The 27714-nt window shown below is 43.2% G+C and overlaps 1 protein-coding gene across 1 annotated transcript in view; it reads left to right on the top strand.

The window, feature by feature from the left end:
- Window positions 1-27714, top strand: part of LOC138266077 (transmembrane protein 17B-like) — a 253061-nt gene that overhangs the window by 29689 nt on the left and 195658 nt on the right. The window contains exon 2 of the mRNA XM_069214437.1: window positions 26929-27032. Within this exon, the coding sequence (XP_069070538.1) occupies window positions 26929-27032 (104 nt within the window). The remainder of the gene's footprint in view (window positions 1-26928; window positions 27033-27714) is intronic.

Here is a 27714-nt window from a genome sequence, read left to right as displayed (position 1 = left end):
AGTTGAAGCCCAAACTTAGTGGTGAAGAGTGGGGGAATTTTATTCATGACTTGGATGTATGCCTCTCACGGGAGACATGGGCCACTGATATGGACCACCTGGTGGACCTTTTGAATTTTAGTATAGAGGCAACTCCATCACCAGTAGGTCATGCAGTAGGAGGTCTTATCATCATGGTTAAAAAATACCTGGCCTGTTCTTTTAAAAGACTGGATACTAGATATAAAGATTTAATGCCTTTGCAATTTGAAAGTATTAAGGAGGAGAGTCAATTTTCTTAGTTAACATTTACAATAGATTTACTTCTCAGAATGAGGACTCCCCCACTATAACAGCCCTGGATGATTTTTTGGAAAGCATTGAGAACACTGGTTATTTGCTAATGGCAGGAGACTTGAACACCACCTATGAACCTCTAGAGGTGATGGTAAATCTCACCGAGGGGGAGGACGAGGAACAGGGCATTCCGAGATTGAGCGAAGATTAATATGCCAGAAACACTAAATTAGCATTCCAAATCACTTCCTTTGCTCCTAGGTATGGTCTTTGGGCCTGTAATGGCCAAGTACCCTAGATACACTTTTCGATGGGTTAATTGTAGAACAAGAATTAATGACTTCTTATTGGATATATCTTTTTGGTGTCACTTGATAGATATGAGGGTAATCGAAAGGCTTGAGAGTGACCACAAAATCCTGGGGTTATAACTGGAACACATGTTTAACACCACCCAGGATCTATTCCAATTGTTCTTAGCAACAACAGAAGAAGGATTACGTTGCCTGAAATTGAGAGAAATAAAAGAACCTTATCACAAATATGTGGTGTTGTACTGCAGATGTTATATGATATTCGAAAATAAGAGGGGGGTGTACTCCTTACTATAGAGTCATTTATTAGATTAATTGGGAAATTTAAAGATTTTTACTTTAAGGTTGGTGGGAGTATGTTGATAAGTTATAATAAAGTAGAATGGTATGATGAGCACTGTAAAACAGCAAGGGCAGAGTTGATGGGTGCCATAAAAACTGGTTGTAGGGGCACTGTGGCTGTAATAAGGAAACATATACAATAATTCAAAGAGAGGCCAAAAGGGTCTGGGAAGAAGGGCTATGTAGAGACCTAACTAAAGCAGCAAAACCTTAAGACAGCAAGCAGTTTTGACATATAGTAGCGAAAAGCACCAAGAGTCAAATTAAAGAAGATAACCACATTCAACCACAGACTAGGGTAAATAATTTCAGTTCCCTCTATATGATACAGATGGATGATGAGTTGGAAGCAAGTGACAAAGTGGTGATTGATAGAAGTAGAGAGATAAGTGAGGTGGACCTGATTATTTTTAGCCTTGAGGAAACCAGGCTGTCCCTTACCATATTGCAAAAGGGTAAATCACCTGGTTTGGATAACATTTTAGGTGCTCTTTTTTCTCTCTGAACCTGTAGTATGGAGCTTTATTCTTAAAGTTTAAATGCAATTTTAAAGGGCACTGAGGTTCCTGATTCCTGGGTGGAAGCAGAGGTAGTGCCAGTATTTAAGAAGGGAGACAAAAGTGTTCCAGTAAATTACAGGCATATTACCCTGATTGACATCTCACAGAGACTATTTTGGAGGCATTTGCTAGAGAGGGTCCAAGACTGGATGAGTGAGGAACAGGTCCTATCATCCTTACAGGCTGGGTTTAGAAAGAATATGTAGTTCTCAAAAGAGAACATGTATATGTAGTATTCGTGAACATAGTGCTGCCTTTGACTTCATTCCCAGATAAAAAAATGTGGCTATCTTTTGAACAAATTATAATTAGGCTCATATGAACAATTATGTCCAATTAAGATGGGGTAGGAAGGTTGAATTGACTGAACAGAGGAGTACGGCAAGGGTGTATATTAGCACCAACTCTGTTCACTCCATACATTAACGGGCTGATACAGACAGTAGGTGATTCTAATGGTGACCCCCCCTAAGATAGCATAACAAATTTGTTTTGTCTTTACTATTTGCCGACAAAACTCTTTTAGAATCCAAGTCCCTATGGGGCTACAAAACGTGCTCGACAGGTTTCTATCCTCGTGTAGTAAATTTGGGCAGAAAGTTAATGTAGCCAAAACAAAATGTATGACCTTTAACCCACACAAGTCATTTAGAGGTAAGGTTAAACTGGGTGATTCCTTCCTGGACCAAGTAAAGCAATTTGATTATTTGGGGGTAAGGTTCACAAACACTTTATCATGGGCCCACAAATTTCGAAGAGCCAGCTAACATTCCAACATGTAAGCTCAGCTATATCCAAGACATTGAAAACCTCTAATTATAGGCTAATTTTACCAGTAATTGAAACCTATTGGGCAAGGGGCATCAGCGCTGCATTATATGGCAAGATGTAGGGTTGAAACAATGTTATGATCATTCAAAAAACAGAGAATATTTTTATGAGATCTGTTCTCGTACTACCCCAGAATGTGCCATTAACCCCTATATGTTTGGACCTTGGTCTAAAAATCATAGTGCGTATGACTGCATTTAGACCCTTAGCTTATTGGATTACAATCTAGACCAATAATTGACCACTACATCTGAAACAATAATTTCTTTAAGTAATTGCACTTGATTCAAATGGGCTTATACCATGGCTTAACTATGTCAAGAACTAGCTAATCAGATTGAGACTGAGTGATCTATAGCCAAAACCTGAACACATTCAGAAAAAAACCCTAGTGCCTTAAAAAGAGATTTTTGGGATTACATTACTGGTCTATGGTTAAGTCGCAGCACTGTTGTGGAGCTTAATGGGAAGTTTCTGTTTTTTAAAGACAAAATGAAATGTGAGGATATTTTAAATCAAATTGAACCACCACAGACTAAAACACTGTACTTGGAATTTAGGTATAGTATCCTACCAGTGAATGAGTTCTGTAGCACATAATTCTGCTGCAATACTTCCCAGGCAGAGTGGAGACCCAATGTTGCAAAACAACAACCTCAGATTGACCAATTCTGTCAGATGCAGCAATGATGGGTTGGGTGAGATTGACTGACTCATAGAGCAGATTCCCCCAGTATCAATAGATTTACCTCATTCCTTAATATGTCTTGAGGGCAGTAGTAAACCGGATGGGATCAAGGTTGTGGAGAGGCCATCAAAGGAGTTTATAGACCAACCATTGGCCTCAGAATATGTCACAGACTAAGGCAGACAATCTACGTCTCAAAGTGATCTTTTGGAACATTGCAGGATTTCGGTCTAAACTGAACAACCCAGAATGGGGTGAGTTCATAGATGGGTGCCATATATGTATGTTTCAACAAACCTAGGCAATACAATGAACCGTTAGGGTGGGTTTTACTAATTTTAGCATTCAAGTTAGACCGTCCCCACCAGGTCGTCCAGCTGGAGGATTACTGATCTGGGAAGTTTGGCCTGTAAAATTCTGAGGTTAAATATTGATTCTGCTGATATCTGGGGTCTTGATATTGAATCACGGAAGGGAAGTTTGCAGTGAGGTTGATAAATATCTACAATCGCTTTAATCATCTGAATCAGGACTCTGTAACACTGTCAGCTATGACTAATTTTGGGGAAAAACAGATCAAGGGAATTGCCTCATAATAGCTAGAGATTTTAATCTGTCATATGAACCCGTAGGTTTTGTACAAGAGTTTGTGCAAGAGGAAGAGGCAGAAAGGGGTATACAAAATTGAAAGATGCCCCTCACTTAAAAAGTGCTTGAAGGTTGCCCAGCAGGGTATGTCCCTGGTATAATGAGAACTGTAAGATAGCAAAGTCTGGTTTAATTACAGCTGGGAGGAGTGGCAATATTATTGCCATAACACAGGGTAGAAGTGCTTATAATAGGATACAGTTGCATGCCCAGAGATGACGGGAGGAAGATAACTAGAGTGAATTAGCTAGAGTTCCCAAACTGAAAGAAAGCCAGTTATTCTGGCATTTGTTGTCCAAGGGAGAATCGCATACTGTCAAGGAAGGCAATTTTTTCATACAGCCTCATGTCTGGAAACACTATTTCTCTATATTATACTCAGTGGGTAAAGGGGAAATGGGGCCTGACAACTGGAGGGAAGAACAGCATGAGACTCATGATATAGATGGAGGGGAAATAGTAACCTTTACGTTGATTGAAACTAAAGCTGCCATTGATGGCTTGAAAAGGGGAAAAGCTCCAAGACTCAACAGAATTCCTGGAGACCTCTATCGTTGGGAGCCAACCATCTGGGGCTATATACCTAATACAGTCTTAAATCCTACAGCCCGTGGTAAGAAATTCCAGGTACTTGGAAGGGTGCTGAAATAATTCAAATTTATAAAAACGGGGATGAAGGGGACACTGTAAATTATTGGCCCATTAGTTTGATAGACAGCACACAAAACATTTTAGTAAGCAGATTTTGATACTGTCTTGGATTGATGATAACAGGGTATTACCCATTTGCAGGCACGCTTTAGGGCACATACAAGCACTTTAGATCAGGTGTTCTGCTTTTTATTTACCATATGGAAGGTTGTTGTGCTCGGTATGGGGCACCTGTATGTTGTGTTTGTGGACCTTAAGTCTGCTTTTGATTCAATTCCGCGGGACAAATTGTGGGTTGCATTGAGAGATCAGGGGATGTCCTCAGCTTTGCTGCAACTGATAGTTCATTTGCATCAAGGTAATTTTAAACAAGTAAGGTGGGGTAAGGGCAGTAAGCTAACTAAGAATATTGATGTCTCAAGAGGGGTTCCCCAAGGTTGCATCCTAGTCACAACCCTCTTTACTTTGTAGATGAATGGGGTAAATGATGAACTTTATGACTGTGAAGGTGACCCCCAAATATTAGGGGGGCAGCTACTACCAACACTTCTCTTTGTCGATGATATGCTGTTGATCTCCAAAACACCAATGGACCTGCAGAATATTTCAAATAGGTTTTCTGATGCATGCCACAAGTTTGGCCTGGAGATCAACTATTTGAAAACTAAATTTATGACTTTTCGGCCACACCGGTCATTTAACAGGAAATTGTGTTTGGGATTGAGGATTTTAGAACTGATTAAGGTCTTTGATTATTTGGGAGTCAGGTTATCTAGCAATTTGTCATGGTCTGCCCTGATCAAAAAAATCTGAAGTCATTGCAACATGTAGAGGCAATAATTGTTAAGAAATTAAATTGTTCTGTATCCTTCCCCATTTCTCCCACACAGATTAGGGGATTGGAGTTGGTTGAGAATACATTTATAAGATCCATTCTAAATTTGCCACAAAGTACACCACTTGTTCCAGTGCACCTTGACCTTGGAATGAAAAGCATCACAACACATTGCTGCTTTAAGATCCTTAGGCCCAGATTTACTAGGAAATGACGGAGTGCGGCACTGCGCCAACTTTGGCAGTACCGCGCTCTGTGATTTTCAAAATACAGGGATACGCTGTTTTTAATAGAATATGGTGCACTCCTGTGTTTCCCCCTGCACCGGTGCTAAATTTGCTGCCGAGCGTTAACGCAGCCACCCTTGTGCCATGATGTAAGACGGACTGCGTTGAGGGGGAGATTGTTTTTCTTCAGGAAGGGATATACCTTCCTGCACAAAAACAATCTTAATTGGTGATTTGCTCTTTCTCTGTGTGCTGCAGAATGTAGCACACATAGAAAGAGTAAAAAAACGAGGACAAATGAAAGCATTTCTCCTCGTTGTGCCACTCTAGCACCAAGCTACCTCAGGTTTACAATATTTCGCCCACAGCAACACCCATTGCACGCCCCTTCAACACAAAGTGCTGCTTGTAAAGGGGTTGTATTTACAAGGTGGCGTTAAGCCACAAAAAGTGGCTTATTGCCACCTTGTAAATACGGCGCAGGGCAGTGGCCACCAGAGCATCACAAAAAGTGACGCTCTGGTGGCGATAGAGCTTTGAAAATTTCTCCCTTAGTGTTCTGGGTTGGGCTCTGGACAGGCAAGATACAGATCCCTATTAAGGAATCTGTTGCAGAAGTATGGGCATTGCTTAGAGTGACGGGACATAGCCCTCGGTTTAAGAAGGTTAAACAATGGTTGTATAAATTAGACTTGAGAGGAATTTGGGAGAAACCAGAGACCATGACTAAAGATACAGCATCAATCCTAAAGACAAGGTTTTGGGACTACATTCAGGGCACCCTTTTTAATTCTTTAAGACATGGCACTTTAACTGAGCGGTTCTTGGATATTAACCCCTTCTGTGCAGCGGAAGTAATGGTTACGTCCTGTGCCGAGGACGTAACCATTACGTCCTCGGCTCTGAGCTCAGAGGGAGCGCTAGCGCTCCCTCTGTGGGCTTCCCTCCCACCCCCTGAAGGCTGGGATGGAAGGGGAAGCCCTTCCCCTTCCACCCCCGACCCCCCCCGATCCCTCAGTGATGTCTGATGACTGACCTCATCAGAGGCCACTTCCCCATTGAGCTAGAAGCTCAGCTTCCAGCGCGATCGGAAGAGCAATGCAAAGCATTTCTCTTCCGATCATGTGATGGGGCCCTGAGAGGCTTCAAAGGGAAGGAAAGGAATTTCCTTCCCTTTGAAGTCTCTCAGAGCATTTCAAAAGCCGGATTGTAAAGAAATCTGGCTTTTGAAATGCCCACTAGACACCAGGGATTTATTTTTTATTTGAAATTGGCATAAGGGGAGCGACCCCTTGGGCAAGGGTCGCTCCCCGTGGTGGGGCAATATTTTTCAAGGCCTTTTCTGCAGATCAGCCTATTGTTAGGCAAATCTGCCCCAGGGAGGGCAGAATCCACTAGGCGCCAGGGAGCCAGGGATCATTTTTTTTTGTTAGTTTTTTTGTGTGTTTCTTTTGTTTTTGTTTTTTAGTTGGGGAGTGACCCCTTAGGCAAGGGTCGCTCCGTAGGGGGCTAATTATATTTAGGCCATTTAGGCAGATTGGCCTACTTTTATGAGACCAGTCATCCCCCAAGGGGGGCAGAAACCACTAGACACCAGGGAGTTTTTTTTTTTTACGCCAAATTCACGGAAGGGGAGCGACCCCTTAGGCAAGGGTCGCTCCCGGGGGGGGGGATTTATTTTAGGCTATTTCTGCCCCCCCTGGGGGCAGATCGGCCTATTGTTAGGCCGATCTGCCCTCATCAGGGCAGAATCCACTAGGCGCCAGCAATCTTTTTTTTTTTTTTGTGTGTTTCTTTTGTTTTGTTTTTTAGTTGGGTCACTCCCTAGGGGGCAAATTATATTTAGGCCATTTCTGACCCCTTGGGGGCAGAGTAGCCTATTGTTATGAGGCCAGTCTGCCCCCAAGGGGGGCAGAAACCACTAGACACCAGGGAGTTTTTTCTTTTTTTACGCCAAATTCACGGAAGGGGAGCGACCCCTTAGGCAAGGGTCGCTCCGGGGGGGTGGAGCAATTTATTTTAGGCCATTTCTGCCACCTCTGGGGGTAGATCGGCCTATTGTTATTAGGCTGATCTGCCACCGGGGGGGGCAGAAACCTCTAGGTGCCAGGGCTAATTCTTTTTTGTGTTTTCTTTTTGTTTTTTGTTTTTTTAGAGATGGGGAGCGACCCCTTAGGCAAGGGTCACTCCCCTGGGGGGCAGATCGGCCGATTTTTGTTAGGTCAATCTGACCCCAAGGGGGGCAGAAACCACTAGGCACCAGGGATCTTTTTTTTTGCGCCAATGTCACGTAATGGTCGCTCCCCGGGGGGATGGCGGGGGCGGGTTGGGGCAAATTTATTTTATGCCATTTCTTCCCCCCCCCTGGGAGCAGATCGGCCTATTGTTATTAGCCCCCCGCAGAGGGGGCGGAAGCCTCTAGGCGCCAGGGATTTTTTTTTTTTTTAGAAGTGGGGAGCGACCCCTTAGGCAAGGGTCGCTCCCTGGGGGAAGGGGAGGCAAATTTATATTAGGCCTTTTCTGCCCCCCCTGGGGGCAGATCGGCCTATTGTTATAAGGCCGATCTGCCACCAGGGGGGGCAGAAGCCTCTAGGCACCAGGGATAAATTTCTTTTTTGTTTTTGTTTTTTAGAGGTGGGGAGCGACCCCTTAGCCAAAAGTAGCTCCCCGGGGGAATGTGGGCAAATTTATAGCCTCTAGGCGCCAGGGATTATTTTTTGTTTTGTTTTGTTTTTTAGAGGTGGGGAGCGACCCCTTAGGCAAGGGTCGCTCCCCATGGGAGTGGGGGCAAATTTATTTTAGGCCTTTTCTGCCCGCCCTGGGAGCAGATGGGCCTATTGTTATTAGGCCGATCTGCCCCCAGGTGTGGCAGAAACCTCTAGGCGCCAGGGATAAAAAAAAAAATGTTTTTTTTTGTTTTTGTTTTGTTTTTTAGAGGTGGGGAGTGACCCGTTAGTCAAGGGTCGCTCCCCTGGGGGGCAAATTGTACTTAGACCATTTCTGCCCCAGCCAATTTGTGTTAAGACAATCTGCCCCCATGGGGCAGAAACCCCTTAGGCACCAGGGATTGGTGTGTGTATGCGGGTGTTTTCTTTAGGGGGGCAGCCCCTTGGGTAGGGGTCACTCCCCATGGGGGTACATTACTGTTGGCCATATCTGCCCCCATTGGGGGCAGATGGGCCTATTTTTGGAAGGCCCATCTGCCCCCAAGGGGGGCAGAAAGCCCACCAGAGGCCAGGGATGTTTTTTTTAAAAATAAGAGGGTAGGGGTATGGCCATACCCCCACCCCAAATAAATGGGGCCAAAGTTGTTCTGCCCACCAGTGGGCAGATGAGGCAATTACCCTTGATCCACACCCCGGGGGCAGAAGGTCTACTAGATGCCAGGGAATTTTTTTAAAAATCAAAAAATATTGGGGTGGTGGCTACCAACCAGCATGGGCCTGGTTACGCCCCCACCCCAACTGAAGGGGGTAACAGTCTTTCAGCTCTCCCCCACACTCTAAAACATCTTATCCCACAGCAAGCAAGAAGACATTGGATTATTTTGGGTTTTAGTTTTACATTTGGGCCATGAGAGCTTGGCTAACTCTCAAAATCGTCCCTCTTGGAATGGTGAGGGCTGCACTTTATGGACTATGGGACGCTGCCATGTAGAAAAATCTACAAGACCTAGACACATCTAAAAACTAAACATCTGGGTGATTCCAGGGTGGTGTGTTTCACATGCACCCCGCACCATTTTTGTACCCACAATCCCCTGCAAACCTCCAACTTTGCTGGAAATCACACATTGTTCCCACGTTTTTGTGATGGAACCTTCCGGAATCTGCAGGAATCCACAAAAATCCTACCACCCAGCATTATCTCATCTATACCGATAAAAATTCTGCTGCACTTGTCAGCCTAAAAATGTTTTTTTGCAAACTGCCCTTTTGGTTCCCCCTCAATATCAACATGTTTTTGGCTCTTCCCTTTTACAAGCACTTGGCCTACCTACACAAATGAGGTATCATTTTTACCAGGAGACTGAGGGGAACATTGGGTGGTATGAAATGTGTCCCAGTGCGGTGATCCCACACAGAAATGTGGGAAAATTGTGATTTTTTTTAGCTAAATTTGAGGTTTGCTGAGGATTCTGGGTAAGAAAACATTGGGGGGATCCACACAAGTCACACCTCACTGGACTCTCTCAGGTGTCTAGTTTTCAGACATGTCTGGGTTTGGTAGGTTTCCCTAGAAGGCTGCAAAGCCCAGGACCAACAAAGGCAGGTGAACCCCTCAAAAACAGGTAGTTTTGTATTTGATAATTTTGATGTGTCCAGATAGTGTTTTGGGGCATTTCCTTTTGCGGGCAATAGGCCCACCCACGAAAGTGAGGTACCATTTTTATCGGGAGACTTAGGGGGATGCTGGGTGGAAGGAAATCTGTGGCTCCTCTCTGATTCCAGAACTTTCTGTCACCGAAATGAGAGGAAAAGGTGTTTTTTTGGCCACATTTTGAGGTTTGCAAAGGATTCTGGGTAACAGAACCTGGTCAGAGCCCCACAAGTCACCCCATCTTGGATTCCCCTAGGTGTCTAGTTTTCAAAACTGCGCAGGTTTGCAAGGTTTCCCTAGGTGCCGGCTGAGCTAGAGGCCAAAATCCACAGCTAGGTGCTTTGCAAAAAACAGCTCTGTTTTCTTTGTGAAAATGTGATGTGTCCACGTTGTGTTTTGGGGCTTTTCCTGTCGCGGGCGCTAGGCCTACCCCCACAAGTGAGGTACCATTTTTATCGGGAGACATGGGGGAATGCAGGGTGGAAGGAAATATGTGGCTCCTCTCTGATTCCAGAACTTTCTGTCACCGAAATGAGAGGAAAAAGTGTTTTTCTTTTGGCCAAATTTTGAGGTTTGCAAAGGATTCTGGGTAACAGAACCTGGTCAGAGCCCCACAACTCACCCCATCTTGGATTCCCCTACGTGTCTAGTTTTCACAAATGCGCAGGTTTGCTAGGTTTCCCTAGGTGCCAGCTGAGCTAGAGGCCATAATCCACATCTAGCCACTTTGCAAAAAACAGCTCTGTTTTCTTTGTGAAAATGTGATGTGTCTATGTTGTGTTTTGGGACAGTTCTGTCGCGGGCGCTAGGCCTACCCACGCAAGTGAGGTACCATTTTTATCTGCAGACATGGTGGAACACAGAGTAGCAAAACAAGTGATATTGCCCCTTGTCTTTCTCTACATTTTTTCCTTCAAATGTAAGACAGTGTGTAAAAAAGACGTCTATTTGAGAAATGACCTGTAATTCACATGCTAGTATGGACAGAGATGTGCAAATAACCACTGCTTCTCAACATCTTATGTTGTGGCCATTTTGGAAATACAAAGGTTTTCTGGATGCCTATTTTTCATGTTTCATATTTCAGCAAATGATTTGCTATATACCAGGTATAGAATGAAAACCAATTGCAAGGTGCAGCTTATTTATTGGCTCTGGGTACCTAGGGTTCTTGATGAACCTACAAGCCCTATATATCCCCGCAACCAGAAGAGTCCAGCTGACGTAACGATATATAGCTTTCAAAAATCTGACATCACAGGAAAATGTTACAGAGTAAAACGTGGAGAAAAATGGCTGGTTTTCTTCACCTCAATTTCAATATTCTTTTATTTCAGCTGTTATTTTCTGTAGGAAACACTTATAGGATCTACACAAATGACCCCTTGCTGTATTCAGAATTTGGTCTACTTTTCAGAAATATTTAGGCCCATATTTATACTTTTTGACGCAAAACTGCGCTAACGCAGTTTTGCGTCAAAAAAATTAGCGCCGGCTAACGCCATTCTGAAGCGCCATGCGGGTGCCGTATTTATTGAATGACGTTAGCCGGCGTTAGGCGCCGTCGCCGTCTGGTGTGCGTTAAAAAAAACGACGTACACCAGGCAGCGCCGGCGTAGGGGGATATGGGGCTTGGGCGTCAAGAAATGGGGCAAGTCAGGTTGAGGCAATTTTTTCGCCTCAACCCGATTTGCGCCATTTTTTTTCACTCCCAACCCCCATAGAAATGACTCCTGTCTTAGCAAAGACAGGAGTCATGCCCCCTTGCCCAATGGCCATGCCCAGGGGACTTCTGTCCCCTGGGCATGGTCATTGGGCATAGTGGAATGTAGGGGGGCACAAATCAGGCCCCCCTATGCCACAAAAAAAAAAAAAAATAATACTTACCTGAACTTATCTTAATGTCCCTGGGATGCGTCCCTCCAGCCTTGGGTGTCCTCCTGGGGTGGGCAAGGGTGACAGGGGGTGTCCCTGGGGGCATGGGAGGGCACCTCTGGGCTCCTTCCGAGCCCACAGGTCCCTTAACGCCTGCCTTTTGCAGGCGCTAAAAAACGGCGCAAAAGCGGCCGTACGTCATTTTTTTTGACACGCCCACTCCCGGGCGTGATTTTTGCCCGGGAGTATAAATCCGACGCACATGCCTCGGAGTCGATTTTTTAGACGGGAACGCCTACCTTGCATATAATTAACGCAAAGTAGGTGTCCACACTAAAAAATGACGCAAACTCCATGGACTTTGGCGCTAGACGCGTCTAACGCCAAAGTATAAATATGGAGTTAGTTTTGCGTCGAAATTGCGTAAAAAAAAATAACGCAATTCCGGCGCAAACGGAGTATAAATATGCCCCTTAGCTTTCTGGGATCCAGCATTGGTTTCTCACCCATTTCTGTCACTAACTGGAAGGAGGCTGAAAGCACAAAAAATAGTAAAAATGGGGTATGTCCCAGTAAAATGTCAAAACTGTGTTGAAAAATTGGGTTTTCTAATTCAAGTCTGCCTGTTCCTGAAAGCTGGGAAGATGGTGATTGTACCACAGCAAACGCTTTGTTGATGCCATTTTCAGGGGAAAAACCACGAGCCTTCTTCTGCAGCCCTTTTTTCCCATTTTTTTTAAAAAACTATTTTTTTGCTGTTTTTTGGATAATTTCTTGGTCTCCTTCAGGGGAACCCACAAAGTCTGAGTACCTCTAGAATCCCTAGGATGTTGGAAAAAAAGGATGCAAATTTGGCGTGGGTAGCTTATGTGAACAAAAAGTTATGAGCGCCAAGCGCGAACTGCCCCAAATATCCCAAAAAATGCTCGACACAGGAGGGGAAAAGGCCTGGCAGTGAAGGGGTTAAATGCACTTTAATACTTGAGATATTTATGGATCAGATAGAACCCCGCTTGCACAATCACTTTACTTTCAATTTAGATATTGAACTCTACCTGTGAATACAGCAAAAAGTAAATGGAAGCAGTGCACTTTAGCACCGATTTGCCCAGCGAGTAGACTTAGTAATGAATCTGTAGAACATTTTATGTTTTTTGTCCTGTTTATGTGAAGACCAGAAGAAGAAGGATTGTCCCAGCTTGTCAGCTAATGTCTATTTCTCACCTTACAGAAGCCATGTGAATTTTAAGATCTGATAACACGGAGTGGGTTGTTTTCTGTATTAATGTGCCTGCTTTTTGCCTGGCGTATTCAGAAGAAAATACTAGCTGAAACGTAACACTATGCTGCACACGGGTATTATGTTGTTTAGAAAATACCGACGAGGTACTTTTCCCTATGCTGCATTGCTGTTTCATAAGCTTTTGATCTTGTGCTTTTAAATGTATTACTATTATTCTCTTTTTCTAATGTATTTATATATGTTTTTTGTGTTGATGCATTTTATGTAAATGATCATACAGTGATCGAATAAACTACTACTACTACTACTATTACTACTACTACTACTACTACTTCTTCAAATTGTCCCTCAAGCTTGGTTAGTCCTGAATCTGTGGAACATTTCCTCTTTTTCTGTCCCAGGTACATTGATATTAGGAGGATTTGGTTAATGCCAATCTATCGTACTTTACCTATGAGACACTTGAAGGATATTATCAGAGTCCTCAAATTTGATGGTACGGAATGGCTGGTCTATACACTGTCTAGGTTCCTCCTATATGCTTGCAGGTTGAGATGTAAGAACTGTATAAGTTAGACTGACAATTAAAAATGTATGACTAGCACTTAAGAAATAATGAAATAACGAATCAAGAGTATTTTATATTTTAGTTTTTAATGGAATGGATTTTTTATTGGTTTTCATTGCTGTGTATCAATGTAGATAGGTCATTCTCCTAACGTTTTTACTGGGGCTGATCTAAGTTAAGTGTTCTGTCAAAAAACAAAATGTATATGCTTTATAGGATTTTGAACACCAATTACCTATTATTGACGTGTACTGTTGCGTAAGGTAAAGACTGAGCATCATTAAAAGGTTTTCATGCACTAGCACTTTAGGAAATATAATGTACCAGTGCTTATAATAGTGTTATTCATGTTTGAATGAACTATATACATTTTGTTTAGGATGCTAAAAATATAAGCATTTTAAACGGTTATTATGGTTATTTAGATATGCATCTGAGGATTGACAAAGTAATTGTTTATATTGTACATAACTGTGCTATGTTTTATGATCTTTTCATAAAGTCGAATAAAGTATTAAACTGCTATGTTATCAATTGATTCAAATAGCTGTTCTTTATGTGTGTAGCACTTTAATGTTGACCCAGTTCCATCTCTTTAAAATATAGTGGTGCTGTTAATTGGTTGCTCATGTAAAGAACGGAGGAGTTTGAGGTATCTCTTTCCTTTTCGTATCTCATTCTTTGTTTGAAGTTCTATTCCAGAATTATATGATGGGGGCGTTAGAATGTTTGTATTTGACTTAGGTGACAATAATACCGAAAATATTGATGGGTGAGATGTTTGGAATAAATGTTCCTACATAAAGTGCAGCAAATGTGTCAGTGTTTTCTGTGAGGAATATTTCATTACTTAGGGGGTTATTCTAACTTTGGAGGAGGTGTTAATCCGTCCCAAAAGTGACGGAAAAGTGACGGATTTACCACCAGCCGTATTACGAGTCCATTATATCCTATGGAACTCGTAATACGGCTGGTGGTATATCCGTCACTTTACCGTCACTTTTGGGACGGATTAACACTCCTCCAAAGTTAGAATAACCCCCTTAGTCTACATTCCCCTCCATGCCATCACTCCTCTATTCCTGTTTTTATTTTGTCTTCCTTTCTTCTGACCTTTATTGATACTAATGATAAAAACAAAATAATCAGTTGGTTGTAGGACATACCCACTAGACTGTAGCTTTTCACCTGTAAGTGTGAATGATAAGAAGAACAGTGGGCATCAATACTGCCATATAACTTATTGTGGCTCAAACATTAAACAAAGCTTTTGTGGGGAAATTCTCCATGTTCTTGCTGACTATTAATATTTTAGTTTCTGTTCAATGAAATTGAATTGAGTCTAGCCTTTAAATCCTGTTACTAGACGCAAGCCAGCAATTTTTGGGGCATCCCTAATAAAAGACTTAAGGCCTCATTACGAGTCTGGCTGTCCTGCCAGATTTGCGTTGGAGGTCATTTCCGCTGCTGGTGTGACGGACCGACTGCCAAATTAAGAGTTTGGTGGTCAGAGTGCAAAACGACCACTGTCTATGCCAGGAACTGTGTTCCCAACAGGCTGACGGTGGTGCAGGTCCTAATCAGCCAGGGGGCATTGAAGTCAGCGCCGTCTTATTACAACCTGGTTCTCTGCCAGCCTTTTCATGAATGTTTCACCACCATGGAAAGGCTGGCGGAGAACAGGTGCAGGGGGCCACAGGGGGGCATCTTCACTGCCCATGTCCAGGGCATGGGCATGGTAAGTGCAGGGTCCCTCTGCACAGCAACTTTGAAATGCAGACAGTGCGCATTACAAGGGTACAGGTGCCACCTGTGGGTGGCAGAATTGCCGCCGGCTTGATTACGAGCAGGCAACAATGCTGCTACCACTTTCCTGCTGGGCTGACGAGTGGAAAGTTTGGTTTCCGCCCTTCAGCCCAGCGGGAAAGTCGTAATTGGGCCAAAAGGGAGGTCGCCAGTAAGGCGGCAACCTCCCCATTGGAATTTCGGAGGACGGGTTTTCCTGTCCTCTGAACTCGTAATGAGGCCCTTAATCAGGGGCGTAACTATCAATAGCACTTCAAGTGCATTGACACTGTGGCACTGCGGTATGAGTGGCCCACTAGATCCCAAATATAATTCTTTCTTTTTAATTGCCAAACCAGGGTATGGGGGTCCCATTTTCCTTGATAGCATTAGGTCCCAAAGCACTGTTGCAAAATTATAATCCTGAATGCAGTATCAAGAATTTGGTGACGGGAGAAATAATGCAAAATTGCACGTTTCAGGAACTTTCGCTCAGCCACAATTGCAAGGGTAACATCTAAAATCCCATTAAAATAATGCTTTGGCCTTAAATCAGTTTAGAATCTTTCTAAGAAGCCAGGCCTCCTTAATAGTACAGTGGCAGCTTTCACAAAATAGCCAGTTTATCATAGCTGCTCTGTTTTATTAAGTCTATACTGAGTCTCATTTAGGCCCAGTTGCCTTTGATAAAACCTGCACAGACATTATTTGCGCCTGTTTTATCACTAGCGCAGATTTAGATCTAAGTGGAAAATGCACATCCTAACACTTAGTGCTCTGACTTGTTGGGGCTCTTTACGAGTAGAATGATTTTTAGGTTGTAGATACCTAGGCCCATATTTATACTTTTTAGCGCCGCGTTTGCGCTGCTTTTTGACTCAAAAACGGTGCAAACTTACAAAATACAATTGTGTTTTGCAAGATTGCGCCGCATTTGCATCAAAAAATGATGCAAATGCGGCGCTAAAAAAGTATAAATATGGGCCCTAGTGACCATAATCTCTGGTTATGGCTAGTGTCCCCAGAGCACAATCTGGTCATTGTGGTGTAATGTGCCTGGAAGGAGGAGTAACCAGTGGACCTGCTTTTACCCATCACCATGCCCTTTCTCCAATTGTGACAACCAGAGGTTTTTTTTTACCTCTAAAGTCCTGGGACCTCTATATTGTTGAACCCAAACTGAACACAAGAGAGGCAAAAAAGTGCAAAGTATACTCATAGGTGTGGTGTGGGTTAGAACCACAGAACTCTGCAAAGCAGTCAATAATACTTTCAAAAAAGAAAATGTACACTAATTTACACACAGCTAAATACTAAACATAACATCATATATGTACACAATGAAAACAAGACACCACAATCCAATCCTATTTTAGAAAACTATGTAAGAAAATCTCTTAGTGGTAAGCAACGTAAAGTCCATTTCTGTGGTGTTCATTATGGAGTGCACAAGATCACAATAAAAAAGGTAAAAACCTCTCCCTATTGTATTTGCTGCTGAGTTACACTGTGCAAAGCCTCTTCCTTCTGCGTTTGACATGGGGTCTCAGTTAAAAATAGCTCTATCAGTTATAAGCAGTGTGACTACTTCATATGTGGACTAACACAACTGCTGACAAATCAGATGTTTTTAAAGGAGAAGATCAATAAAGAGACGGAGTGAAAGCATTACAATAGGACCCCAACTGAGAATTAAGAACACCTCTTTAGCACTTGACTCTCAATGTAATGAGGCTAAGCAGTTCAAATTTTACACAGGAAACTGGTAACGGTTAGAAACCCAGAAATCCCCTAAGCACACACAATGCTTAATAAATCACTGTCTGATTGATGTTTTTTCTTTTAAGCAGAAAAATTATTTTACTCACCCCAATAACCACTAAACACAAAATTAGAAATGTAGCCGCAAGAGAAAGCACACTGCTTGGTGGTGGGGAGTCTTTCTTATTTTACCTTGTCATTGATTTTACACTTTTATAATCATAAAATTTTATAGTGGTGATTGTTCTACCTGCTCTTTTCCCGAAAGTCTTACTCATGCTTTCTATCTGTTAACTTTTTGGGATGCGCATGATGCTCCCACATTGGTCTCGGCTGCCGGGGTTAGAAATGGCCTGTCAGAGCCCACCCCATTTTTGGCAGCATGCCATCTTAGGTGCCTGGGAGTCTCCAGGGCGGGTTAGCGGGCTAGTCTTTTGGCCCCTGCTGACACCGCATGGACCGGCCATCTGTATTTAAACCGATCAGGCTGCTGGAGCCTCCTTACTCGACTCCCCCTGCTGTTGGCCAACAGATTTAAATCTTTTCTGTCAGGGGTCAGGTCCGGATCCCCAAATGATCCCTGTCCCCCTAAAGTTGTAAGGTTGGCCCTGGTCCTTCTTACCCAGGCACTGGAAATGGCATATCGGAAGGTGCTAGACACTAAGGGTTTCCATCCCTCCTGAAAGAGGCGATTGTGATCCCTCTTAAAAAAGAAACCAGGTGGCGACCCTAATGATCTGAAGAATCTTTGCCCTTTTTAGGTTGAGCGTTAGCGTTCGGCCTGCTGTATACTAATGTATACAATAGAGTGAGTTCCAGCATTTTGATTTGTTAGTTGCAGTGTCCTTCAAAAATCCTTGCTTGCTAGTGGTCAGTTCTGCCTCTTTGTCCTGCCTTTTTTCACTTTGGGAACAGCACAAAGTACTGTGTAATTACGCTTTGTCCTGTTTATCTCTTCTGAAGGGGACTTTTTCTTTCAGTATTGGCCTGTTTGCCTTGCACTGTGGGTGTGTGTTCAGTCCCTCCTCCCCACCAGCTCCCTCTGTAAACATAAACCAACATCAGAGGGGGGCTTTTCCAGGGCCAGCTCGCTCTCGCTCTCTTCCTCTTGTTATTTTCAGTCTGTGTGGCAATAAAAGTCCAGTCAGTAATTTAAAACGCTATGAGCTCTAACTCGAGCAAACATGAGATTATTGCATTCCAAATGCTTGTTTAATTTACAAATTAGGCACTGGCTTTCACCTGTGAGCGTCTCTGATGGTTTGTCCTAATATGTGCTTTAGGAAATTAAGAGAAGTAGCCTGGGAACGGGTGTGGTCAGGTTTTGCGATCACGAGTAACCACTGCAATATGTGCCTCTTTTTCTTTAAAAACTGCGTCCCGTAGACCCGAAAGGTCCCACGCGTGTCCATCGCATAGTGTGGACGGCCCAGACATTCATAGATTTAGATGTCGAGGTGTCGAGTCAACAGGAGACAACCACTCAATTGTGATTTCCAGCTCGGGAATGTGTGCCTCTGGATTATTTTTGCAGTTTGTATGCTTCAGGAAGTGTGCTGAGCTCGTTTCAAAACACTTTAAGGTAAAGCAGCGTTGAGCTCTAATGCTGCCATCTGGTGGGCATTAGCCCAAAGTATTTTTATTGCAAAAGAGCATCAACTGGGAGCTGATTTCGTAGGAATAATAATCGAGTGCTTAATGGACCCTATGCCCTAAGACTTATAGTCCTGCAATTCTATACATTAATCTTATTTTAGTTGTTAAAAAACATGGAGTGTCTCTTGGCTTAAACATCAGCATTAGCCTTCAGATAAACGCTGGCAAAAAAGTATTTTTTGTCTTTGCCAAGTCAGAAACATGGTAGCATTCATCTCACCTGCACCCCTCTCCTGTCTATACTCTATAATTGTCGGCTGCTCCATTTGGTCCATCCTCTGTGACTCCGCTGTTCCATCATCTGCCTGAAAATAAGCGTGTTTTTAAAGAGGCCCTCAAAGAAACCGGTTGTTTAAAAAAAAAAAATTCCATTTATGGAAAGCATTAGGGGGAGCAGGCAGGATGACCGGATTAACCTTTGCCAATTAGTTATTGCATTAACTTCGTGTCAGTAACTCACCAGTGGTTCGCAACCACAATTGTGGTCACAAACATTTGATACGTATCTCTCTGATTTTGAAATTAGAGGGAGTGCGCAGTGCGAGCAGTTACTGGTTTTGGAACTGTGGGTGCCTCTCTTTCCTTCCCAACCCATTGTGTGCCTGCCTCACGGAGGTAGCTGTACTTTTATGTATGCTTCCAAAGGTGAGAAAAACATTAAGAGGGTCATTCTGACCCTGGCGGGCGGCGGACGCCGCCCATCTGGCAGGAACTGCCAAATGGCCGCTCCGCGGTCAGAAGACCGCGGGGGCCATTCTGACTTTCCCGCTGGGCCGGCGGGCGCCTGCCAAGGGAGCGCCCGCTGTGCCTGCCAAGGGAGCGCCAGCCAGCCCAGCGGGAAAGGCCCTGCAACACAGGTTGCAGGGGTGCGACGGGTGCAGTTGCACCCGTCGCGATTTTCACTGTCTGCAATGCAGACAGTGAAAATCTCCCTGGGGCCCTGTTAGGGGGCCCCTGCACTGCTCATGCCAGAGGCATGGGCAGTGCAGGGGCCCCCAGGGGCCCCACGACACTCGTTCCCGCCATCCTGTTCCTGGCGGTAACAACCGCCAGGAATAGAATAGCGGGAAGGGGGTCAGAATCTCCATCCATGGAGGTTCTGCCCAAGCAGGGGAAATCCGGCGGGAAAACCGCCGGATTCCCTTTTCTGACCGCGGCTTTAACGCCGCGGTCAGAATGGGCAATGAAGCACCGCCAGCCTGTTGGCGGTGCTTCCGTTGCCCCCGGCCCTGGCGGTCTTGTACCGCCAGGGTCGGAATGAGGCCCTAAATGTCCCCAGGTACTCGAGGGAAAGTTCATGATGTCAAACAGAGCAGGTCAGGCAGGATTTACTTAGTGTAAAAGTATCCACTCTGTGGTTATTGGGTGGGGGTTTTGGAAGAGTGTTTGGAGTCCCTTCCCTTGTGACACACACTCCCAGCTTGAATATGAAGGATAAAGCATGTTAGTGAAGGCCCATTACAGAGTGTTCTGGTGCTGATCATTTTTTCCAGCTTAAAAGAAAGCCCTGTTATCAAAATAATGCTTCTTTTGGCTAAAGCCGCCGCCCTTCCGAATCATTTCCAGTTCCAAGACACCTGCTCTATACGGTCCAGACTGTATGTCGCACTTTAGCAAGAGGGAACTGAGGCTTATGCTTCTTAACAAAAGGTCTGCTGTTAGACGTGCTAATGTCTCCCATAGGCCCTCTGTGGCTGAAAATCTTATTGTGACACCAACCAAGGGGCCCCAGCAGTCCTTGCAATTTACAACCAACATCCAACACTTCTTTGTTCTGCTGCGATGACGCCCGGGCACACCCATGTTTTAGTGGCTTTCCCCAGAATGAAGCAGGGCCGAAGTTGACAGCAAAATGCATGTGTGACTGAAGAGCGTCTTAATCCACTTTACAGGTTATTTTGTTTTATAACATCAGAATGTCTTTTAGTTTTTATGTTCCCCGGGGGGCAGGAATATATGTTTTCGAGTTGCCTCTTTTATACGGAGAGCAGCTCGCGTTAGGAAACTCATGAGCCCTATGTAAAGATCTCTCCAGTCATAGGTTACTTATGGATTCTTATAGCCTCAAATATTGTAATAGCAGGCACATCTTTTTACTTCACGTTAACACAGCAGACCTTAGATAGAGCATTTGTCGTGGGAATATCGAGGTTTTCCTGCCCGCCTTTTTGTTTTGAACTCAGCAAATCCATAGGAAAGACTAATCAGCATAACCGCTAAAAGGGTTTTTAGGCACCTTGCACTTTGTGGTGGCCCCTCTAGGTGTAGCCTGGCACACAACAAGTTTAGTTGTGCAACCACAAGTTGGCCTTCTGCACAATTTACCCTGCACATTTGTCACTTTGTATACCACTTTCAGGTGTTAGGTACATTATTTTACCATTCACCTTTAAGGCAAGTAATATTTAGACCACACAGCTTAAACATGCTTTATTTGCATGATATTGTAGTCAGTGATCGTTCACGAGTAGTTACCTTCTCCAACAAATATACATCCGATTGCATGGCCCTCAGCGAACCTCTCTTGCCTGTTTTTATGTCTTGACGTTTTGATTGCTGTAATTCTTACGGCCTTGTAACTTGTTTTATTACGGCTCTAATTTTCTGTGTTCATTCGATTATTTGATACATATATATTTATTCTTTGTTTTCCTCTTCTTTTATATATTAGCTTTTATGGCCTTCTTTGGCCAAATAGTTATTTGAATGGGCTCGACTTCACTGTTCTGTCTAAATGCAAGCGTGTGTCCTTAATTAGGTCCTTAAAGGAACTGATGTTGTTTAAGAAAGAAAAGAAGAAAAAAAATCCGTTTGTGGAAACATTAGTGTGGGCAGACAGGCTGACAGGATTCACCTTTGCCAATTAGTTTCTACACAACCTCTGTGCCAGTCCCTAATCAGTATTTTGCAACCACAATTGTGGTTACAAACACTTGATAAGCTCCTCTCTGATTTGGAAGTTAAAGGTGGCGCCCCTTTCACGCTTCCTCCTATTAGCAATTAGGAAAGTAATTTTACAGTCACAGGTGTTGTGACATGTGAGCTGTGTAGACCTGGCCATTAATTCTCTACAACCCAAACAGGCTGGGTCCAATAGTCCCAACTCTCCTGTTCTAACCTCATTTAGATCTGCGAACGGCAGTGTTCACTTTTCTCTGTTGTTGCACACAACCCGATGGAGGAGTTGCTGGTTTTGTAACTGTGGGACCTCCCTCCTTCAACCCATTGTATGCCTGCCTCACGGAGGTAGTCATATTTTTATGTATTCTTCCAAAAGGTGAGAAAAAACATCACATGCCCCCAAATAATGGATGAAAAACTTTGTTTTGTTTTAACTACAGTCCCAGTCCTTGAGTGTTTGGGGGGAGTGTAGCTTCGTGAGCATTGTTGTAATCTCTGCAGTAAAACACAGGCATGTAACTACACATTTGAACGCCTGTGCATGCAAAACAGAGGCTGTGGGGCTTTAATAGATGGAAAGTTTCAGCAGACAGAACTCTGTTCGAGGTCTGAGCTATCCCTCAACTTCGTGCCTTCAGGAGTTCCCTCAAAACATACATTTTCAGCTTTTCCTTTTCTTGTTTTGCTTCCATGTATTTTATTCTTGAATGGATTTCCCTACAAAGCTTTTAATAACTTTTGTGAATACATAAATAAAACAAATTATTGCTACCTGCCTCAACACTCAGTTTATTGAAGTTTAGAGAATGAAAAAAATAATTCTGTGAAGACAGGATTCGAAAAAGTGACGTGCAGATTACAAAATATCTCTAGCAAAGGGGCTAGTCCACTAAACTGTCTAGCTTGCTAAATGTCACGTAATTTACTTTCAGCTCTTGAGAACGTCACAAACTTTACAGAACTGCAAAACAGTACTTTTGTATAATTTGTACATATATATTTGGCTATATTATGTTACCGGACCCAAAAATTTCAGATATTAAACGTATTACTTAAAACTTGTGTTAGCTATATATAATTTAATAAACTTGCTGTAGACATGGTCAATTAATTTTATAAGTTTGCATTTTGTAGGATGTAACAATGTGGGCTAAAGTTTTTGCTTCTTTGAAATTTCTGATCTTGTAGCCCAATAGCATGCAGGCTGTAGCCAGAAGTTTAGCTCATGGACTAGTTGCAGAAAGGAGAACAGCAGGTGTTGGATTGATTCAGTAGGACATTGGCACAGTCTGCAAACACCTGTGGCATTGTCAACTCCCCGTTGGGGCTCAGTAAAAACCACATCTTTATAATTGTATGACTTACTATTTTTGGAGAACACCATCTACAGATATTTCAGTTTTGAGGTGCTCAAATAAGTGTCCAAAACAAATACCATTTGATTCTTTCTTCCATGCAGCCAAATTCTATTTTATTTTTAGGTCGAGCACAGCAGCGAGCAAGCGCTGCTCTTTTCAACCATGCCCATCTCATACCCATCACTTTAATTCGTTCCTGGGCCTGCCTTTCAAAATCCCCTTGATTTCATAGGGAAATGCTTTACGTTTGTCCCACCTTGAGGCTGCTTTGTTACCTCCTTGGAGACTGACCCTATTACATGTATTATTGCCCGATCGGCCATATACCTTAGTGTCTGCACTCTATTTTTTTCTTTTGACTTGCGGCTTCGTGCTGCTTAGTTGTATGTTGTTTCTTCCTCTTAATTGTTTTGGGCATGCCGCCGTTTCTTTTTTATTTATTTTATATTTGTTTCAAAAAGGTTCTCAATCGGAGAAGCTCTTTACTTGAGTACGTAAAGTATCATATAGCGTGAACTTAGTCGGAGGTGCGCTTTACTTAACAGTGAAGTTTCATATAGTGAGAATTCAATCTAAGGAGTGCTTTACATGACTACCACTTACAAGTTTAGCAGTTGCAAATATACAAACTGGAGTATTTATAACAGTAAAAAACACAGAATCCTCAACACAGCTCTTCCAGCACAGCTGGAGGGCTGATACTACAACATTTATCATTAAACGCACCTCATAATGCTGTGGAGGCATTTGTTTTTCAAAACATTTTTGCCCATAACTCAGTCTGTGGTGGTCATAGGACAATAGGACCACCATCAAAACGTTCAGCATGACACACTCATTTGGTGTAGGTCATCTCTGGGTCCCTACACTAGGTTGGGGACAACCCCAAAATAGTAACCTCTCCCACCATTCAATGTCTTGTAAAGCTCTTTCATGGCTGGAACTTTTGTTTTACAGCTGGAAATAGTTTGTATATTAAGGGCCTTCTTGGTAATAGTATTGCAATAGTATTGAGTAAGGCACTACGTCCTCTAGGGGTTACATATATGATCACACTGCATTACTTTCTGACATTCTGCTTTCAGATTGTTAGGCCCTCTAGGGGCTGACTTTGTTCACATGACCATGTTTCTTATAAATGCTATTTTTATTAAAGTGTCTTCTGGGGGCTGTTCTGAGCATTAAGGTCAAGGCACTGGGAAGAAGGTAAATGAAAGCGTTTTAGTTATATACAGGGCCACTAGAAGTTTAAGGCAGCAAGAACCAAATTATGCGGCAGTGTTGATCGATTTATATGTCAAGAAAAGTCCAGTTTTGCATTTACAGCACCAGTACCTCTAACTCAAGCAAATGCGAGACTTATTGCATTGCAAATGCTTGTTCATTATTGCCTACTCCAGCCAAGATTTTAGAAAAGCACCTCAACATTGAACTGGCCCACTTTCTTCAGGAAATTGGATGTTTAGACCCCTCCCAGCATGGGTTTCGAAAATCACACAGCATAGAATCGGCCCTTATTGCCACCTCGGATTCGATCCACTGGCTGGTGGACCGAGGTGGGGGAGCAATTTTGATATTATTAGATCTCTCAGCAGCATTCAATACCATATCCCCTCAATTGATGATACTTCACCTTCATCAGACAGGGGTAAGAGATGATGCACTGGGCATTCCGTGCTCTTTTCCGAGCGGGAGATCCACCATCAGGAGCTGTGGGGATTTCAGAGCCTCCCCGATTCAACTTCCTTGTGGCGTCCCACAGGGATCCTCATTTAGCCCTACCTTTTTAACCTCTATGTGGCACCACTGGCTAAATTGGTCTGCTTCTTTGGTTTTCAGGTTTCCTCATACACTGATGACACTCAGCTTTTTATCCTGATAAATAAAAGCTGGCAAGAGGTCGCAGATAGGTTCTATAGGTGCATGAATGAGGTCAACAAGTGGATGAGCCATAACTGGTTGAAAATGAACGGGGAAAAATATGAGATTATATTTTTTGGCTCAAACAGCTCATTATGGAGTACGTGCAGGTGGCCTCAATCTTGCGGCACCTGCTTTCTCCATTACCTGTTGCCAAAAACTTAGGGATTTTGTTTGACAGCTCCTTGTTTTTTGACTCACAAAGTTTGGTTGATCAAACCATCAAAAACTGTGTCTGGCTGATCAAAATCCTTCAGAAAATGCTCCCTTTCCTGCCCAAGGATCTCAGGACTCCAGTGGTACTGGCTCTGGTTATTTTCAAACTTGATTACTGCAATGTGTTACAGTTGAATGTTAGTCAAGGCTCCCTTCATAAGCTGCAACTCATTCAGAACACTGCAACTCGCCTAGTGCTGGATCTCCTGCGGACAGCATCTTCAAGTGAGAGCCTCAGGCAGCTGCACCGGCTGCCCAAAGGGAAGCGTATTTACTTTAAAGTTCTCTGTCTAACCTATAAGGGTTTATATTCTCAAAGCTCCAAATATCTTTGTTCCTCTTTAAGGTGGTGTACACCCAGCCATCGCTTAAGATCAGTCGGCCTTCACCTGCCCATGGTCCCCTGCTGCAGGAAATCTAAATGGGGTGACAAGGCTTTCTCACTTGCGGCTGCCAAGCCAAGGAATACTCTTCAGCTACATATCAGGAAATTAGAAGCCTTCCTACCTTTCCAGATGCAGTTCAAAACCTGGCTTTTCACCCTATAATCTGTCCTATACTCTGGCTATTTTTGCACTCTATCGCTTTTGTCTGTTTCTCTCTCTTTGGCAAAAAGAACAGTTGATGGACGGAATGTAGACCAAATCAAACATTCAACCCCAATCACAGATCTGGGTTTAATCCATCATTTTGTTTTGCTCACCATGCCATTCCAATTTGGACCCAGCCATTTGCAAATCAGTCTTGATCCTGTTCCGCATGGGAAAAGTCCAGCCCGAACTGCCAGGCCAGGTCCTCCCTGGACCAGAAACAAGCATCCTGGGACTGGTTTCAGGGTATCACCCCTCTTCAGCCAGGCTAGCTTGAATCTGGTGGCATAGTGAGCACGGGACCCACGTCTGGGCATACCCTTCCCACTTGGGGCGACAAAGAGAAAAAGAACAGTTGATGGACGGAATGTAGACCAAATCAAACATTCACCCCTAATCACAGATCTGTGCTTAATCCATCATTTTATTTGCTCACCATGGCATTCCACTTTAAGGTGGTGTACACCCAGTCACTGCTTAAGATCAGCCAGCCTTCACCTGGCCGTGGTCCCCCGCTGCGGGAAGTCTAAATGGGGCGACAAGGTTTCCTCACTCGCGGCTGCCAAGCTGTGGAATACTCTTCTGCTGCATATCAGGAAATTAGAAGCCCTCCTACCTTTCCGGACACAGTTCAAAATCTGGATTTTTACCCTACAATCTGCCCTATACTCTGGCTATATACGCACTCTATCAGTTTTGTCTGCTTCTCTCTCTTTAGCAGCACTTCGATGCTACGGCCGAAATGCGCTTTATAAATAAATACAAATACAATGAACCCCTCCTGGAGTAGAGGTCGGAGTAAGCTCAGTGTTAAGCAATCAAAACTCCTTTCTATGGTATTTGCAATGGAGGTCACAATGTAAAACTCCTTTCTATTACATTTATCAAAGTTCACAAAGCAACACCTTAAACTATTATATTTGTTACTGAGAGTACAATGTAAAACCCCTTCCTTTTGTAGCTATCCACGTGATTGTCTAATAAAACATAGCTCTACTCTGCCTGACATGGATTCTTTGTTAAAAATGACTCCATTAGGTATGAGCAATGGAGATACTTCATAGGTGGACTAAAACATCTGCTTTCAACCAAATGCCTATACAGAAATTAACAAAGAGTCGGAGCAAAATCCCGTGTCTGTATTTCTTTTTAATTCTTTTTTATTAATTTTCGAGCTTTAATGAACAGCTAAAGCTCTTTCTAGCCAGATCTAAAAATCCACTGATTAGTCTGGGCTTTCAATTATACTTGAAACACACTACCACTGTATGAAAAGCGTATATCCACTATGTACAGTAGTATAAGAGACATGCCTTTAAGTATTTACTTTAATTTATTTGTCAATTCTGTCTCTTCTTTTTAGCCCATGAGCTGGAATCAAGCCTCCCACTTCAGATGATGCTTTACTTCAATGCATTCTATTTTCCTTTCTGGTGGGTTTCAGTCATCACAATTCTGGAGCTTAAGGTAAGCTAGAAAAACAAGTATGCCATTCTTACTATTCTTTGTTTGTAGCACATCACCTCTATAAAGAAAGGGTTAAATATTTGGCCAAGATGATATAACTTTTTTATGTAGCACTTGCACTATAGAGTTTCCCTTTTATAGCACTGTGAATAAAAGGTATAAATGACAAACTCAATGACACTCATTTTTATCAATTTTGTGAGGATGTGTCACTCTGAGTGTGATGAAGCAGAAAATGAAGGTTTTGGTTTATTAACGCTTAAACGTAGTGCTGAAATAATCATGTGTGACTTTAACCGAACTAATTAAGATTGTACGGGGACAAAATGTGCCCTCAGAGTAGTTTGCCATCATTTATACGCGTGCTTTATATAACGTGGTGTATTAGAATTGCACTAATCCGACATAATCATAAACGTATGCTACGATTTGCTTGTTTGAAATGCATTAGCTTAGCATTACTTTAGCGGAGGCTTTGGCCTAGTGGCCTGGTCTCACGGTTTAGATGTTCGTATTTTCCAATGTGCTATTAAACGTGTATTTCTGCTTGAAGCTGTACTTTCCCACAGAAACTGTTCACATGCTTATCTTAAAGTTTCGTGCCAGCATGGCATATTTTCTCTTTAATTCAAGGTCGACTTGCAGGTGCGGACAATGGAGGCTCTGAAAGTGAGCTAATTGG

Source organism: Pleurodeles waltl, chromosome 11 (genome assembly GCF_031143425.1).
Source record: "Pleurodeles waltl isolate 20211129_DDA chromosome 11, aPleWal1.hap1.20221129, whole genome shotgun sequence".
Taxonomy (NCBI): domain Eukaryota; kingdom Metazoa; phylum Chordata; class Amphibia; order Caudata; family Salamandridae; genus Pleurodeles; species Pleurodeles waltl.
This window is presented reverse-complemented; position numbering and strand designations above follow the sequence as displayed.